General features: G+C 42.8%; 2 protein-coding genes across 3 annotated transcripts; both read right to left on the bottom strand.

Annotated features, from left to right (window-relative positions):
- Nucleotides 1-512: 512 nt before the first annotated feature.
- On the bottom strand, nt 513-6,239 carry mcrs1 (microspherule protein 1). Of its 2 annotated transcripts, none has more exons than XM_069155966.1 (14): nt 6,063-6,239; nt 5,124-5,278; nt 4,887-5,025; nt 4,603-4,767; nt 4,374-4,483; nt 4,160-4,268; nt 3,760-3,898; nt 3,426-3,501; nt 3,261-3,289; nt 1,968-2,060; nt 1,801-1,883; nt 1,603-1,690; nt 1,013-1,140; nt 513-925 (listed from the first exon to the last, which is right to left on the bottom strand). In XM_069155966.1, the coding sequence occupies exons 2-14, from the start codon at nt 5,276-5,278 to the stop codon at nt 839-841; spliced, it is 1,401 nt and encodes a 466-aa protein (XP_069012067.1). In that variant the 5' UTR covers nt 6,063-6,239; the 3' UTR covers nt 513-838. The 2 variants fall into 2 exon arrangements, with proteins under 2 accessions (XP_069012067.1, XP_069012076.1); XM_069155975.1 differs by having other exon boundaries at nt 6,146-6,239.
- A 1,374-nt stretch (nt 6,240-7,613) lies between these two features.
- Nucleotides 7,614-13,356, bottom strand: cyp27b1 (cytochrome P450, family 27, subfamily B, polypeptide 1). Its single transcript, XM_069151202.1, has 9 exons — nt 13,141-13,356; nt 12,153-12,343; nt 11,533-11,723; nt 10,854-11,054; nt 10,067-10,230; nt 9,812-9,978; nt 9,642-9,723; nt 9,248-9,445; nt 7,614-8,786 (listed from the first exon to the last, which is right to left on the bottom strand). Exons 1-9 carry the CDS (start codon nt 13,354-13,356, stop codon nt 8,673-8,675), a joined length of 1,524 nt encoding a protein of 507 aa, XP_069007303.1. The 3' UTR covers nt 7,614-8,672.
- Between the last annotated feature and the right edge of the window lie 3,238 nt (nt 13,357-16,594).

Below are 16,594 nucleotides of genomic sequence, written 5' to 3'. Positions count from 1 at the left end.
ACGAAATCCCCCAAATTCTTTAAATATTTTATGTTCAGGAACATTATTAAACAGTTTTTGTGTGGCTTTACATAAATTGCTCGTTCTTATTTATATTTTACACAGTGCCCCGACTTTTTTGAAAACGGGGTTGTAACACTCAGTTATTCTATTAAGCAATTGTGATTCATATAAAAAAAAATGGAGGACCTCCAAGAAGTGACTTAGATTATTTGAAGTGAAATAAGTAGCACTCACTGCTGTTGGGTGGTTAAAAAAAAAAAAAAAAAAAAAAAAAAAAGCACGTGAGGATCCTCAAACAAAAGATACAGTTCACTAACGAGCCAAATGAAACCACGAGTCCTTTGGTGAGATCTACATGAGTGCTCCTTATTCAGTGTATGTTTCTATTTTCACGTTTGCTTCCAGCTGGATAGATGACAAAATGTGTTGTTTATCCCAATGAGGTTTTTGGTTAATATGAAGAAAGCTGATGTTTTAACAGTAGACTGAACCCCAGGAGGACATCAGGACGTTGTGTATACAAGTTTAATATATTTGAAAAAGCTTTACTACAGAATTTAAATACAGTGTCCTGAAAAATTGGAAAACAAAAACAAAAACAAAGCTCTACCATGAGAGTGTCTACATTACAACATGAAATATCCACACACCAAGTAAAACCTGTTACCATTTTGCTCCAGGATTTAGCTGTAGTCTGTTTAAAATTCACATTTCAGGTCGAAGGCCGGTGTCACGTCCAACTCTTTTCTCATTTGTGCCCAACTGTCCAACACGGCCTGGCTGCGTCCGCCCGCTCGCTGCAGACCAGTCGACTCTCCTGCAGGGCGGCCGACGCTCACTGCTGCGTCATCTTGGCCGCTTCAGCTTTTATTAGTGAGATCAGTTCCAGGTTAATTAGAAACACGAAGCGAAGACCTGCGATCTGGACGGACAAACACAAGAGTTTTAGGGACATTTCTCAGTCGACATGTTTGTTTCGTTTTGATTCATGTACAGTTGGTCCACACACCTCCACCACCGAGTTGTTGTTGAGTTTCCACTTGTTGCCCGACAGGACCGGTCTGCCGTCGATGTAGATGGGCCGTCGGCCCTCGTTGGCGATGAAGAAGTCCCCGTTGTTCTTCAATTTAATAATTCCTGTCAACACAAATAATAAACGTCAGTAACATCAGAATTATTGATGAATAGTTGTTTATTTCTGTTTTCAACACCACAACTAGAGAATCTCTTACTGCCAGGTGGAACACAAAGATAAAATCTGACACTGCAATCTGTAAAAAACGGATTTCTCCGCGGCTGAAACAAAAGTTAAAAGCTCCTGGAAAAGTTTTTACAGTGGATATGATCTATATTTGGTGTTTTAAATTGCAATATTCCTTCTTTCTTTGCAAAAATCTGTCTTAAATGTCACATATTTAACTTGAACTTGGAGGCAAAATCCAGATAAGGTGACTGACAGTGTTGTGTTCAAATTCACTTGAAAACACGTTTAGCTTTCAGCAGAATTATACCGAAGTAAAAACGTTATTATTTCTATAATCTGTCAAAGTGTTTAACTGGTGTCTGATGAACTGACAGAAAATGTTCGAGATGAATCACCTTGTTTTCTTGATATTTTCCAGGCAGGTCCCTCCAGCGACAGATCCACATCTATCTGTTTGTCCTTGGTGGCTCTTCCCAATGTAATCTGTATGAACAGGGAAAATACACGTTCATTTTTCAATCCATTTTCTTCTCAAACACATGACATCTCCACGTTGTTTTTCCCGTAACCACTGCGTCTGAATGACCACTCACCTCTCGCGATCTCATGAGGTAGCGAACCATTCTCCCCCGTAGCGCCGCCAGCGTCTGGTTGTCAAAGTCGGGCATGCTCATCCCTGAAGGCACAGAAACGCAAAGAAGTTCCACAAATCTGGATTCTTCGGGACAAATATACACATAAAGGTTAAATGTTGACATACCTGTGATACTGTCCACAAGAACCTGCCAGCGAGGCAACTCCTGCTCCAACTGCCGGATCTCCCGTTTCTGGTGACGATCTGAGATCATCAGCTCTGAAAGGAGACACGAACGTAAACCAGGGACAGATTTAGAGAAAACTCGGAGCTTGTTGACGAAAACTCAGGAAAAAGTTAAAGTATTCATGGCAATGAAAACTTCTCCTGCCAGCCGTGAAGGAACACAGTTTAAAATGCTCATTCATACAGTCGACAGCAAAGCTCACATCGGAGAGCGTTAATGTCAAGATCAAGATCCCAGCAGGATATTAGTTTGTGACCCAAGTCTTATTTTAGTATACTTTTATGATCCATCAGTCATCAATACAAGATCAGACTGCAATATTACACATCTTTGATTCATCTTCAACTCAGAATAAAATCTAAACGCTGTCCGTCTTAAAGACTGAAACATTAACAACTGTAAATGAAAAACAGCGTGAATTCATTTTTAAAACATAATTTCTGATGCCGTGACTGGTTGTGATGGAATAATGTTATAACTAACATTCCCATCTTAGTTATAATGGAGATTATATGAATATTTCAGAGGGAAGATGATTGTTAATGCAGCGGAAAAAACTTTTAACGTACTTCAAAATGAATTGTTAATTGATTTAACAGCATTTATAATTACTATATTTAAATGCACAACATGTTTAAATGCAGTCTTTAAGTGCTGGTGAGCAAATGTGTTTAAACATGAAATAGATGTCTAAAACTTCTCTTTTTTAACGCGGATGTTTTTCTCAGCTGTAAATCACCAGGACTGTTGTTACTGGGTCGGACTCGGAGGTTACAATCACAGGTCTAAAAATAATATTATCTGTTTGATCTATATTTTCATCTTCAGTTGCTGTTTTTTTTTCTACATCAACTTCTCAGCTGCATAAAAACAGATTTCTTTCACAACATATGAAACCTAATCAGATGAACTCAGTTGATTAAACTGACTCTGATCAGCTGTTCTGGACCCGACAGCTCTGAGTTCAGGGTGAGCTTCACAGTTAAGACCTGGAAGTTTGTGTAAACAATATAAATATGATCGAAGCTTTAGATCCATGTTTTTACAGAGACAACAAATCTGTTAGAAAACTATAATTCCAGGTAATGAGCGACAAAAACAAGAACTTCTTATGAAAACAAACCATAACTTATCCGGACTTTAAATTCAACTTGTGGTTACATGACCATTGTAACTTAGGCTGTGCACGTTTAATTGAATTCAATATGTTTCCTAATAATCAAATGTCTCACCATGTTCCAACACCTCATCTCTGCTGTCCCTGTGAGAAAAGAAACAGAAAAATGATCAGTGCTGGACACGTGGAATATGTAGTGCATTTAATATCCTTCTAATACATACTGACATGTTATCAGCAGTAAAAACATGAATGCAGCAGAAAAGAAGGAGCGACATACTTTAACTTGACATCATCAACCAGCTGCTCGGCATCAGAGAAGTTGAGGACTTGGTCACCTTTAGGAAGCGGCTGCACTGCAACACACAAGCAGTCAACAGCACTGTTAAACGCACACCCATCGTTTTAGTAAAAAAAAAAAAAAAAAAAAAAACATCGATCCACTGCACTTGTAACATTAAGCAAAAAAAAAAAAAAAAAAAAAAAAAAAAAAATTCCCATCTATTTTGAGTGGCATGTTATCGAGACGAATTTCTAATAAAAAAAAAAAGTACGACTTTTTTTGAAGTCGACCCTCCTTTCACTTTCACCGTGTGCGTGCCGGCCGGACTCACCACTCTGGTCGTCCAGGAGGTAGTACTGCTTCAGCAGCTGCCAGTGCACCAGCAGGCTCTTGGGCGTGCGCGATGGGTGAAAGACGCCGGGATGTTTGCTCAGAAGCTCCTGAAATACGTCTAGTTTGGGCTGACTGGTCTGTTAAGAGAGAAACGCAACACGAACACTCCTGTGAAATGTGTAAAGTTGAAGGACTGCTGGTAAACAACACGAGTCAACAACTAATCTGATGAAGATGAACTGCTCTGCATCTAGAAAACGAACCAGTTGTGCTGCGATTTCTTTATTTTCTGTCACTTTCGTTTCTTATCCTTAAAAACTGACATTAAATGATGACATATATATTTCACAATTATTATTAACTATAAGAAATAAATTACAAGTATTAATGTCACTTACTGAGCCGACCTTAGCCAGCAGCGCCTCCTCCGCCTGACTGAAGAGAGCTTTGCTTTGGATTGCTGCTATCGCTTCGGGGTGAAGCTGCCGCATGGCCTGCCATGCCAGCCTGAACACACACACACACACACACACAAAACAGGGACGTACTTAGAAGAAAATTCAAGAGCTACAGAAAGAACAGGGTGAAGCCGCCGCCTGCTCGGTGTCTTACTTTGAGATGACGGGGTCGTACAGCAGCGCGTACCATCTCTCCTTAATTTCACGCAACGTGAAGCGACAGCTGAACTTGACGCCGAGGTGAACAGACGTCAGGTCGGTGGTCTGGAGACGAATACAGAGAAACAGACGCGCTACAAAGGTTGACGGTTTGTACAGCCCGCATTAATACCTCACTAATAAACTGACATTCGAAACAATCCCGTCACATTATTCTTTCTCACCTGCAACACTGCGTTTATTAGCAGCAGGTCGTCTGTCGGTTTCCACCGTCCCAAGTCTTTCGTGATGAGTAAGGGCTGCTTGCTTTTCTTCACTCGTTTGGCCAGAGGTGCCGGGTTCACCACCATCGTGAGCGGCGGTGTGAGAGCGGTTCCTGATTTCGTCACCTGACGAGAGTGAAACAAAACAAAAAGAATTACCCATCAAACCGGTGAAAGTTCATCATCGAAGCAACGACAATCCTTGAAGAATCTCGATCTTTATTTGTTGTTGTTGTCTTGTGTACCTTTTTCTTCTCACTAGATGAAGGCTCGCTCCCCGAGCAGCGGACGGGCTCGATGACCGGAGGACCTTTGACCCGACTGGACGACTTCACCAGACTGCTCTCCACCAGCTCGTCGTCAAACTTCTTTCTCTTTATCGACCTGAGGACGTTATTGTGGGAAAAAAAAAATGTAAACAGGACTTGACAGCGGTGACGTTTTGTGTGTTTTCATTCAGTACACGAGAGCGTCCATCAAACCTGGAGGAACTTCTGCGTTTGGGGACACCGCCGCCGAACGCTTGTGTCGATGTCCTTTTCACGTCCTTGACTCCAAGCGACTCCTCGTCCTCGGATCGACTCTGAGCTCCGGCGACTCCCATCGCTGCACCGACCAAAGGGTCACCGGCCTGCATCTGTTCAACATCAGGGATCATGTGAGGAGCTGCTGACGCTTCACAGCTGCAGTGTCCAGAAAACCCAGTTTATGTGTGAGACAACAGGTGGCGGCACGCGTGTGTGATTATGGGATGGTCCGGAAGTCTGTGAGCATGTTACCCTGAACCGCTGATTTTATTTTATTTTACTGGATTTAAACAAACTGCGTTTACATCGTTAGTCTGCATTTTAATCACATTAAATAACAAACATCACACTGCTGCTCTATTTTAACCACATGGAAAGAGTCAAGTGAAACCGAAAGTATGTCGTTCAGGTCCTGGACGTCCTGTAATCAGGTCCTGGACGTCCTGTAATCAGGTCCTGGACGTCCTGTAATCAGGTCCTGGACGTCTTGTAATCAGGTCCTTGACGTCTTGTAATCAGGTCCTGGACGTCTTGTAATCAGGTCCTTGACGTCTTGTACTCAGGTCCTGGACGTCTTGTACTCAGGTCCATCTTCTAGAAGATGAACCTGTTTTGTTTGAGGGAGTTTTCTCAGCCTTTGTTTACATGTCGCGTGAGCCGCACCGGCTGCCTTCATAAACCCAATCTACGCGGTTACTGGACGCACGTGGCGAGCAAAGATCCCCGACTCAGACATCGGTGCACCGGTCGTTTTGTCTGGAGTCCATAATTTGATCGGAATCGTGTTTATTTTGGCTCGTTAGCATTAGCTCAACTGACACAGCGTATCTCGAGACGGCTAGCGTCGGTTAGCCAACGAGCTACTACAGCTAGCCAGGCTGTCTTTCGACTCACCTTCCCTTTGCTATTTTCCTTCGTTGGGGTATTTTATCCGTGATTTGTAGTTTGTATTGTCTGGTTATGTCTTTGATCAATACCTAGCTGTCGTGGCTACATGGCAAAACGCGATCATTTGACGTCTGCCTTGTTAGCATTAGCCGCTCGGCTACGCTGTTGTTTACTTCCTCTGTGGTTTTATGGCGGTTGACAAACAGCGCGGCTGCGCAGTAACGCCCCCTACCGGACCGAGACCAGACGGGCCTGGATCATCGTCGGTGCCTGAATGTTTTCATCTGCATACATGATTTGAACTTATTTTCTTACGAGACCGACAGTCATTATTATTTTTAACTGAATTTGGCCTCAGATTTAAAAAAAAAAAAAAAATAATAATAATCTTTTTACCTTTTTTTAAATTATTTTTCTCATAAACTGAATAACATTTTTTGGGACGGTGAACCAGTGATATTTAATTCAATTACATTTTCAATTCAATTTTGTTTATATATTGCCAAATCAGAACACAAACTATTTCAAGACACTAAACATAGTTAAGTGCCTACAAAATATCCATGAACGAGTAAACACAATAACCCGACAACTCAGAAATTCCTGAATGAGAGAGAGCAGGAAGGAAAACTCCCTTTAAACAGGTAGAAAACCTCAGAAAGAACCGGGCTCAGAGGTGGGCGACCATCTTCCTTAATCAGTTGGGGTGGGGGAGAGCAGAGAGAGAAAAGAACAGCAGGGAGATACAAGTAAGAAACTGTTGGTAGGTTTCAGAAACAAGAAGCTCCAGGGCTGTCTAGAGCATCCAAGATGTCTGCAAAAGAAAAGCAAAAGACTTCATGAGCAAGGAGAACAGTATAGAGACAATAAACAACAAACAAAACATAAGCTTTATGTGTAAATATCAATAAAACACAGAACTTTTTGGTTTAAAAAACAACTTTCCTTCTGTCTTCTTACCTCCCAGTAATTGAAGACCTGCCCAAAAGGCACCGCAGGAAAAGGCACTATTCTACTTAGTCAAACAGTCCAATTTATTGTTTATTATTTATTGAATTTTTTTGCTCCATAGACTGCACCTCAATGGTTGTTTTTCCTTTTCCCAACAGGAATCTAAAATGTTTCCAACTTTTGTATGGTATTTCCAGCGTCCCTGCAGATGTACCCAGAATAGGTGACAAAAGCAGCATTTCTCTCAACTCCAGTGGTGTTTCTCCTATGTGCATTTCTCTCAGTAAAATAATCATCTTCTATGGTCTTTAACTTCATACTCTCTTCATATCAAACATCTACTCTGTGTAGTACACATATCTAATAGACTGATTAAGCCAATGAAGCCAGAAGCTGCAGTTCAGGACCTTATTTCTTCTAAACATTAGTAAAAAATTGCTGCCTACATGCCAAGTGATTGCTCACTGGTGTCAAACTAACACAGTTTAATTGATCTCCAACCTAATCTAATGCAGGGAAATATTTTGTTTTAAACAAGACAGGAAGGCATCACCTAAAGGAAACAGGTCATATTATTGTTATAATACAAAATACAAGAACAAATAGTTAGAGATCCATCTTGAAACCTTTTATTGACATTTGCAGTGACATTTTCAAAAGGTGTTAAATTAGAATAAATACAGTGCTCAGATCCCAAAGCTTGTTCTTTACAAAATGATGGAATATCACTCATGGTAACTTTACATGTAAAAAAAAAAAAACCAGATAAACTTGCATTGTGTTGCATTGTTGAACTGAAGACATTATATATTCACAGATTTACAAATACTGAGTGCAGAGGAGGGCATGTTTGAGATTTCAGTGGCACTATGTGTTCCTACACATGCAGGAATAATTTCAACAGCTGCCTTATTTTATTATATTTTGAAAGAACCCGTGAGTATAAGTGTTTCCTGTGAAAGTGAAAAAGACACTTTCATTAATACACTGAACATCGTATCTACACAGTAACTCAACCAGAGATTAGAAGTCCAAAGCTCATCTAACACTCTTGAATAATTTAAGGTGCACTGTGTATCTCAGGCTTACAGAGACATGTAACGTGCTTCTTAGTGTACCGGACAAGTGTTTGAGCGATGAGGGCACGCAGGAAGCAGGTGACATGTGCGTTTAAGAGTGCAGAAGATGACAGTTCATAATCATATTGAAGAGGGGAGGTCATCAGATTGTGAGAAAATCTGCTTTGAATACTTCTATGTCCTGTCAAATTGCATAGAAACGTAACGTGGTCTGACTTACAGATGAAAGTCTAAAGGTTTGTCTGTGGAAAAGTAGGGAAGGAGATCACTTGTTTGTTTCGTACAAATAAGAACTGAACAGATTTTTTTTTTTTACTTAAATTTGCTCCCAGTGAAATGTCTCTGTGACGGGCCGGCGGCGCTCATCCTTCTTTCCATCCGTCCTCCTCCACGTGGCGTCCTGCCCCCGTCAGGCCGCAGGTGAAGGAGGGCTTTTGGCCTCCGTGGTGTCGAAGGTTGAAAGTCCGCCCTACGTGCAGCAGGCTCACGCTTCCTGCGATAGCGCCACATGCCCGTTCTCCTCTCTGCCCGGTGGGGAGAGGACTCACGTTCACATTCATGTAACTGATCAGCCCAGGAGAGTAGGTCATCGTTCAATAAACTGGAGGTTAATGACATTTTCAGGGACCAGAAGCGTCCGTGTCATGGGCTTCACAGAAACTCCCGCCGGGTCCGGCTTCACGTCGAACTCTATCAGGATCTAATCAGATGAGAAACAGAGGAGATTAAGAACAGAGCGACTGAAATAAAATTAAAAAAAAAAAACTCAAGTGCTGTGTAGTGACTGGGAGATCCTTGGATTAAGTGATCAAATTAATTCATTAGGAACAGGATTTGCAGAACTGCTCAACCTCCTTTTAGTTTCTTACATTTTCCAGGAAAAAGGGCAGCAAGCAGATTTATTGGAAACACTTTAGTTTCTGACAAACTGGGTGACGTTGTACGCTCATTTGTGTACATACAGCATCTACCAGCATTAAAACTGTTTCCATGAAAGTGATCACGTTGTGATGAGCATTTTGAGCCTCTTCCAAGTGATGTTGTGAATATTTGTATGTATATATGTTGCATAAAACATTTTTGAAGAGCTGACTAGAGATAAAAATGATTTTCTTTTTGTCACTTTTCCAATCTGACAAGCAGCTGGGTAGATCAACTCACCCTGGCGAGAGCGAGGTAGAGCTCCAGCTCGGCGATTCGACGCCCGATGCAGCTGCGTTTTCCCACGCCGAAGGGCACAGAGGCGTACGGGTGGTGAGTCTGGTCCTTGTTCAACCACCGACCCGGCTGGAAGTTGTCTGGGTTCGGAAACACCGCTGGATCCCGCGACGTTGCAAAGTGGCACAAAGTGATCAGCGTCTGCATGGGAAGATTGTAATGTGTCAGATTCCTACTAAATATAAAAAAAGGAGCCTCATGGATACATGACTGAAAGCTAAATGAAAAGCTCCTTGTGGTGGGCTGCGTTTGGATCTATACAGTGAACTGCAGCCATTAACTCCCCCAGAGCTTCTTTAAAATGAAACTCAGAGGGACAAACAATGTTAAGACTCACGTTTTTGGGGATGAGGTAGCCTCCGACCTGGATGTCTCTTTCTGTAATCACTCTTGCGTTTGCAGGAATAACAGGGTACAACCTGAAAAACCAAAGTTCAATAATGTAAGCATAAAGTAAACTTGAAAATCCAAAAGATCTTAAAATAAGCAAAACCGTCTGACTTATACCTGAGCACCTCTTTGACTGTGGCCTTCAGGAGAGGCATGTGGGCCACATCTGCAGCCTCTGGGATCCTCCGACCCTCCAGCACGGTCAGCACCTCCTCCCTGAGCGCCGCCTGCACCTCCGGGTGACGGGACAGCTCGTACAGCGACCAGGACATAGTGCTGGAGATCTGAAACCACACGGGGGAGGACGGGTGTTTAACTACCTGTGGGACCAAAAGCAGCATCCAGGGACGAAGGAGGCGTTCTTATTCTCACCGTGTCGACTCCTGCGAGCAGCAGCTCTGTGACGTTGCTGTAGACCGTCTTCATGGGCAGCCCCATCCGCGACAGGAAGTAGGTGAGATATCGACCCTCCACCTTCTCTCCCCGGGCGACCTTCTCCGCCTCGGCCTTCAGACGCTGGTCGATGTGACCTCTGGCTGCAGACGTGAGGAGATCAGAGGCCGTTATGACGAGCCGAGATCCTGCAGTGAGTCTAGAAAACGTGAGCTATCCTTCTTTAAAACGTGCCTTAAACCGTGCATTCATCACACGACTGATGTTAAAGACGTCTTTGAGACGATGTTGTCGTGCGTGAGGGTTTAAGACTTTAATCTCCTGCTTCCTGATCTCGCTCGGACCAAGCGTGATTATTTTCAACATGTTTGCGGCATCAGATCTGCGTGAGTCTTAACGTGCTGTCAGAGTGAGCGGACGGCTCAGAGCGGAAAACCGGCGGCAGCCAATCAGAAGCGAGGAGAGAGGAGGGAAAATAATTATTACGTCCTGTGTGGGAAGATTTACTGTATGTTCCTCCTCCACGTTTGTTCTGGTTCCGTGAAGCCTGAAGCCTCTTTATAATATTCTGCTTGTTTGTGCATTTTTATATAATTTTCCATTAAATCAAATTATTCTCCTACTTTCAAAAGAATCTCTGTGGAAGACAATGATCTTTTTTTCAATTTTTTTTTTTTACTTCTAATTATTTCCAGTTCAGCTTACATTCCTGAAGGTGACCCCCCCCCCCCCCAAATTAAAACGTATACGAGCTGAAATGACCCACCGAAGTCAAACATGTAGTCCCAGCACTGACAGAAGATGTTCCAGGGTTTGGGGAACAGCTGGTGCAGCCAGCTGGGCATCGCCATGGTGAGGAGCGTCATCACAAACATGGTGTTGATGGACTGGATGAAACGCTCCGTCTCCTCAGGAACGACTTCATCCAGGCATCCGATCCTGGACTCAAACAGCACCGAAGAAATACCTGTTGAAAAAAAACCCAACAGAAGTTTTAAATGTGCTGCTCTAACACAGCCCATCAACACAACCTGTTATGATTATAGTAAACAACACCGACTGTTAATGATACGGCCCGGAGATTTATTATTGCAAACATGAGAATGACTCACTAGAATTTGATAGCAGGAGGAAAAAAAAAAAAACATTTTTGTAATGATGGTTGATGGACACAAAGATTTCAGTATTTATATCTGCAGAAAAATGATGGTGGAAACTGTTTTCAATGAAGGCTATTTATAATAAGAGGCCATTAGACCCCCCCTGGCCCCCCCCCATCCCTGCAAAGGTGAGCTAAAGGTGACTTTTTGCTGATGTATGGGATACATGTTGAAATCATTGCCAGACTTTGACAGTCATGCATGTTTAAAATATGACATAATATTTGTGCCCTGCTGCTGGCCCTGATTACTGGTGTTTACACGGTGTAAAAGGTGAAACCTTACCCTCGAGGCCGAAGCGGTAGAACTCGCTGGCGATGTTGGTGACGAGGCCTCGAGGACATCTGCGCAGGCGAAGCTTGGCGATGAGGTCGCCGACGACGCCGTTCAGGGTTTTATCGTAGGCTTCCACCGCCTTGGGCCGCAGCATGTGCTTCCCCAGGAGACTTCTCACTGTCTGCCACTCCTCGCCCTCACTGGCAACACACATACAAACTCAATTAGCAGTGACGCAATACTGTAGCTGTGCGTACAGCGCACCTACTTTGGGCTTTCAGGAGCATGTAACTGCTTGAAAGAGGGTTTCGTTTACTGTACTTTACTCGTATTTAAGGCCAGAAGTTGACACCAGACATGGTATACAGTGGGAGGGCAAATGATTTAAAGTCTTGTAAGTCTGGCTTCTCGTTGTCACACTGTGAAATCCTAGACTGTACTTAAACTGAGTAGCCACTGGTCCTTTAAAGAGGTGCTCTACTGTCTGACTGCTTTACTTTATCTGCAACAATAAGGTGAAACATTACAGTCAGTCGAATGCAGCCTCTGAGCTTCTACAAAATAGAAAAGAGGAAATGTGTGACAGTAAAGCAGAAGGATTGTCATGAGGAGACAGCGGTGGTACTCACGATGTCAAAAGTCCACAGTGATGTCCTCTGAGCTTCCTGTAGTCCTTCCAGGAGGAGAGGTCAGAGCGCATGGGGTGCTGGCCCTCCTGCCTCAGGACCTGCTCGATGAGCGCCGGGTCGGCCACGTGGACCGTCAGGATGGGACCGAAGCTGGCCTTCCACATGGGGCCGTACCGCTGAAGTCCCTCCAGCTGGGACACGAGACAAACACTTGACCTTGTAAAAATCCTGCAGGCTGTAAGATGACTGACATCCTCTTTGAATGCACTTTTAATTTAAAGGTTAAAACCTAAAAAAAATGAACATGTCTGCAGACGTTTTTAATGCACCAATGATCACATCAATTTAACTGAAGATGCATCACTAATCTGCAAAATTTGATAGATTGTACACAATGATATTTTGGATAAATAAGTAGTGTGGATATACCAATTAGGTGACAAATAAAAGAACATTATAGTTCAAAAAGTTAGCAAGCTATCTTATTTGTATAGCACTTTTTGATACACAGCTGCAATTCATTGTGCTTTATATAGATAAAAGAAAGAGAAGAAATATGCATATATAAGATACAATTCAAAAACAGTGCAAGGTCAAAAAGAAGGTTATTACAAAAAAAAAGAGAGGTATTGAGATGTAAGGCTATAAATGAAAATTTAAAGAAAACAAAATTTAAAAAAAACTGAGTAAAAGTACATTTTGGAAAACTTTCCATCAATAATCTGTTACATCATTTTACTGTAATGCTTCTTTTAAAACACTGATGTCTTATCACCAAATCCAAGATATTCAGTCTAATATCACAATGTTAATATAATACTGACAACCTGAAGTGCTCAACTTTAAGTCTGTTTTAATAAATAGTAAAAAATTATAAATTAGAACTTGCTCTTGACTGATTATGTTCATATTTTTCTTGCAGCCACCTACATAGTGCTTTTGGTCCACTGTGATGCAGCACACTGCAGGAATCTCCATCTAGTTTTACCTGTAACTCGTGCAGCCGTGACAGACCCCGTCTGGCAAACAGGTCCCAGGCGAAGCTGGCGACCGACGGCCCGGGCATGTCGTCCAGGGTCCTCACCCCCTCCGGAGCGGCTGCGGCTGCGCCCTCAGCCCACCTCTCCATCCACTTGACCAGGGGGAAGGCGCTGCGGCCGGATACTCTGAGAACTTGTTGCAACATACTTCTCACAAAGATCATGGAGAGGTGACCTGACGCGGGTCTTTCGGATGTCGCTGCTCATTTTGTCTCCCCGGCTGGAGGCTCTATTTATAGCGCGGCGACCTGCTCCTCCAAACCCGAGGAGGAAAAAGCTGTAAATTTGTCTTATTCTGGGCCAATCATGAGGGGTGGGGGGGTGCAGCCCAGGTCCCGCCCCGCCTGGAGGAGACTGTGAAGGCGTGAGCAGAGAAGAAGGTGTGTCCAATCAGAGGGCTGAACTCAGACCATCCCAGAGGCAGCACACGTGGAAGTCCTGGATGAATAATACATGACTTCTGAAGTACAGTTCTGGCTTATCTCTACCTCTGTGCAGCACTTTGCTCTCCAATAGTCCAGCAGGCTGATTTACTTAGAGTGACCACAAACTTGGAAATACAATATCTTGTATTCTACCCCCAATTTTATTATATATCCTATTTTTCAGTAAGAGGGAGAACAGGTCTATTGGAGCTGATAAGACGGGTAAAGGAAGTGTTCACCTCAAAACCTCAATATACACATATAACTGCTAAACATTTCAAGCAGGCGGATGACAATCGAGGCTGGCAGCGGTTCCACGCTGACTAAAAACTGGAGCTTTGTTTTAAATTAAACTTTAAGCAGAGATGGCCTCAGTCATTTCCAGGCTTTTGTTTACCCAGCTACAACAATTCTTTTGCTGACTTGGTGGGTTTCTTGGCGAGAGCGAAAATCCCGACCTGATTTCATTTGAACTGGAATTTGTCCAAAGCACCACGTGTGTGGACTGTGAAGTAACAACCCAAGGTCTGTACTCAGAATCTGCTCCCGCTTTACGTACGCTCCAAGGAGAAACCCTAGATACCCCCGCGTTCACAGAAACACAGAGGATTGACTGGTAATCTCACAGGCATCAAATACTGAGGCCTGATAAGAGACCTGTGCACCCCCAGTGTGCTACATCTCTGCACTGAATTCACTAGTTTTTGTGTTGATCCTGTCCTTTATAGTACATTAAAACATGTTTAAAGTTTACTGGATAACCCTTATTGTTGAATAAAAAGTCATACATGGAAACAAATTGGAAAAATGGCTTATTTTGAAAGAGTTTATGTGTGTTATTTGCTACAAAGGGAGCCTTAAAAGTGGCGTACAGCTGATCAAAGTGTCTTGATTAATACATTTTGGTATAATGCTGTAAACCGGCTTTAAATAAACTGTATTGTTAAATCAGGTGACATTTTCTTCTAGTCTTTAAAGAGTCTCAAAGAGCTGAAACTAACATTTCAAAATGAAGCAAAACATTTGTAAATACATTTATATTTCAGGGTAAAAGAGGAGACCTAGCAACCCGCAAAGCGTGAAATAGACACGCCGGTCCTGCCGGGATCATGTGACCAAGGTCCCACAATGGAGGCAACACAGGACATTTTTTGGCGGTATTGGGAGACTGGGTTAAATTTCAGGAGGTGACAATATTTTGGGGGTTTTTTTGTTTCTTAACCCGAACCATGTTGTTTTTCTCTAACCATATGTTTATTTTTTAACCCCAACCACGTGTTCTAGTTATAAATTAAATTTTCCTGTAAATCACACGCCTCTACGCATGCAGTACATTAAATGTTTTATCCACTATGGGAAAACGTGCAACTGTCACGCCTGGACAGGCCAAAGCGTGACTATTTCACGTTTGGCTGTAGTGGACCAGCGTGTCTATTACTCAGTGCAACATAATCCAAAATGTTTTTCCTGACAGTAAAAGAAGAACAACCTCAGCTTAACCTCAGTAATTATTTCACAAAACATTTGGGGAATTAGCTTCTGATAATAAAGACACATCACTACACTCAAAAGTATATTCGACTTGCTGTTTTGTGACAAGATGCATTTAACTAAAAGGTTGCTGTTGGGTTTTACACTGTAGCTTTTCTATTATGCTTTTGTGGAATGTATATATTATGCGTGATTAATAATAATCCTTTAAGCGACCTAAGATTTTTTTTTAGTTTATACACTTTATTAATCCCCGAGGGGAAATTTCTTCACTACAGCAGGGGGGCTCTCAGGGGGGAGCTGCTGCAACAGGCTGCCACTAGCGCCAGGTAACCTGACCTGAGGTGCATGTTTTTGGATGATGGGAGGAAGCTGGAGAACCCGGAGAGAACCCACGCAAGCACAGGGAGAACATGCAAACTCCACACAGAAAGGCCCAGGACCGGATTCGAACCTGGAACCTTTTTGCTGTGAGGTGACAGTGCTAACCACTGCACCACCGTGCCTCCAGTTCCAGGCTTTGACCATGTTAGATCATACGATATAATAATAATGATATATCAGCCAAGTGCCACAGTCCTTTAGATCTGTATGTGAGTGCAGCCTGAAGGAGGAAGTAATACGGGCTGGCGACTAAGAATGAGCCCAGCAATTTACTAAAGGTCAAAAAGGAGAAAAAAAACGAGACTTCCCATGTTGAAGATAAATAGCTATCTTGAAGGGTGAAAGATAAACAGTGACCTCTGAAATGTTCATGCGCACATAAACAACTTTTTCAATAAGGTTGCTGTTAACTCGATGAGTGTTGGTCTTACGCAACACATATGCAAACAAATCCAAACGAAGAAGTTAAACCATTACTGTGCATGAGTCAGATTTTATTTCTGCATGAAATTAAGATATAAAATTTTCGGAAATACATGTCTCTTTTTTTCATATTGTCACATTTTGCTGTGTTGTGGTGCCTCCGATGCTCATCCGCAGTTTCATGTTTATTTCCTGGCTGGTAACCTAAGACCACACAAGAAACCCTCCCAAAAAAACAGACATTTTAAGTCATCTGCACCTTTCCCCAGAAATATGGGATTAATATGAAAAACAAGAACAAATCCTGAGGAAAAAAAAAAAGGCTTTTTGTGCTGTTTTGTGGTGAGAACCGACGTGGCCGGTTGTAGATCATGCTATGGGGGGGAGCCTCAGAGGTATTTCCCTTTACTGTATTGGCCCGATGCCCAGAAGGGAGGCTGCTACCCTCCCAGACTTGTGTGTTAAAGTTCATGTCCACAGTCTGTCTGTCTGGGTGGTATCAGAAGAGTATATTTGTGTACACACACACACACACACACACACACACACACACACACACACACACACACACACACACACACACACACACACACACACACACACACACACACACACACACACACACACACACACACACACACACGTCCCTCTGTGTGTGTGCGCTCCCAGGTGCACATGA

Source organism: Embiotoca jacksoni, unplaced genomic scaffold (assembly GCF_022577435.1).
Source record: "Embiotoca jacksoni isolate LCO1_2020_lvr unplaced genomic scaffold, fEmbJac1.0.p SCAF_1, whole genome shotgun sequence".
Lineage (NCBI taxonomy): Eukaryota > Metazoa > Chordata > Actinopteri > Embiotocidae > Embiotoca > Embiotoca jacksoni.
Note: the sequence above shows the minus strand (reverse complement) of the source record. Positions and strands in the feature narration are given on the sequence as shown.

Excerpts from the sequence above, each read along its gene's own strand:
- mcrs1 (XM_069155966.1), bottom strand. The coding sequence starts at position 5,278 with ATGCAGGCCGGTGACCCTTTGGTCGGTGCAGCGATGGGAGTCGCCGGA. Across the intron at positions 5,026-5,123 it reads AAACGCAGAAGTTCCTCCAG|GTCGATAAAGAGAAAGAAGT; the intron begins GTTTGATGGACG and ends TAACGTCCTCAG. Across the intron at positions 1,691-1,800 it reads ACCTCATGAGATCGCGAGAG|ATTACATTGGGAAGAGCCAC; the intron begins GTGAGTGGTCAT and ends CTGTTCATACAG.
- cyp27b1 (XM_069151202.1), bottom strand. The coding sequence starts at position 13,356 with ATGATCTTTGTGAGAAGTATGTTGCAACAAGTTCTCAGAGTATCCGGC. Across the intron at positions 11,055-11,532 it reads CTACCGCTTCGGCCTCGAGG|GTATTTCTTCGGTGCTGTTT; the intron begins GTAAGGTTTCAC and ends TTTTTTCAACAG. Across the intron at positions 10,231-10,853 it reads GGACTACATGTTTGACTTCG|CCAGAGGTCACATCGACCAG; the intron begins GTGGGTCATTTC and ends TCACGTCTGCAG.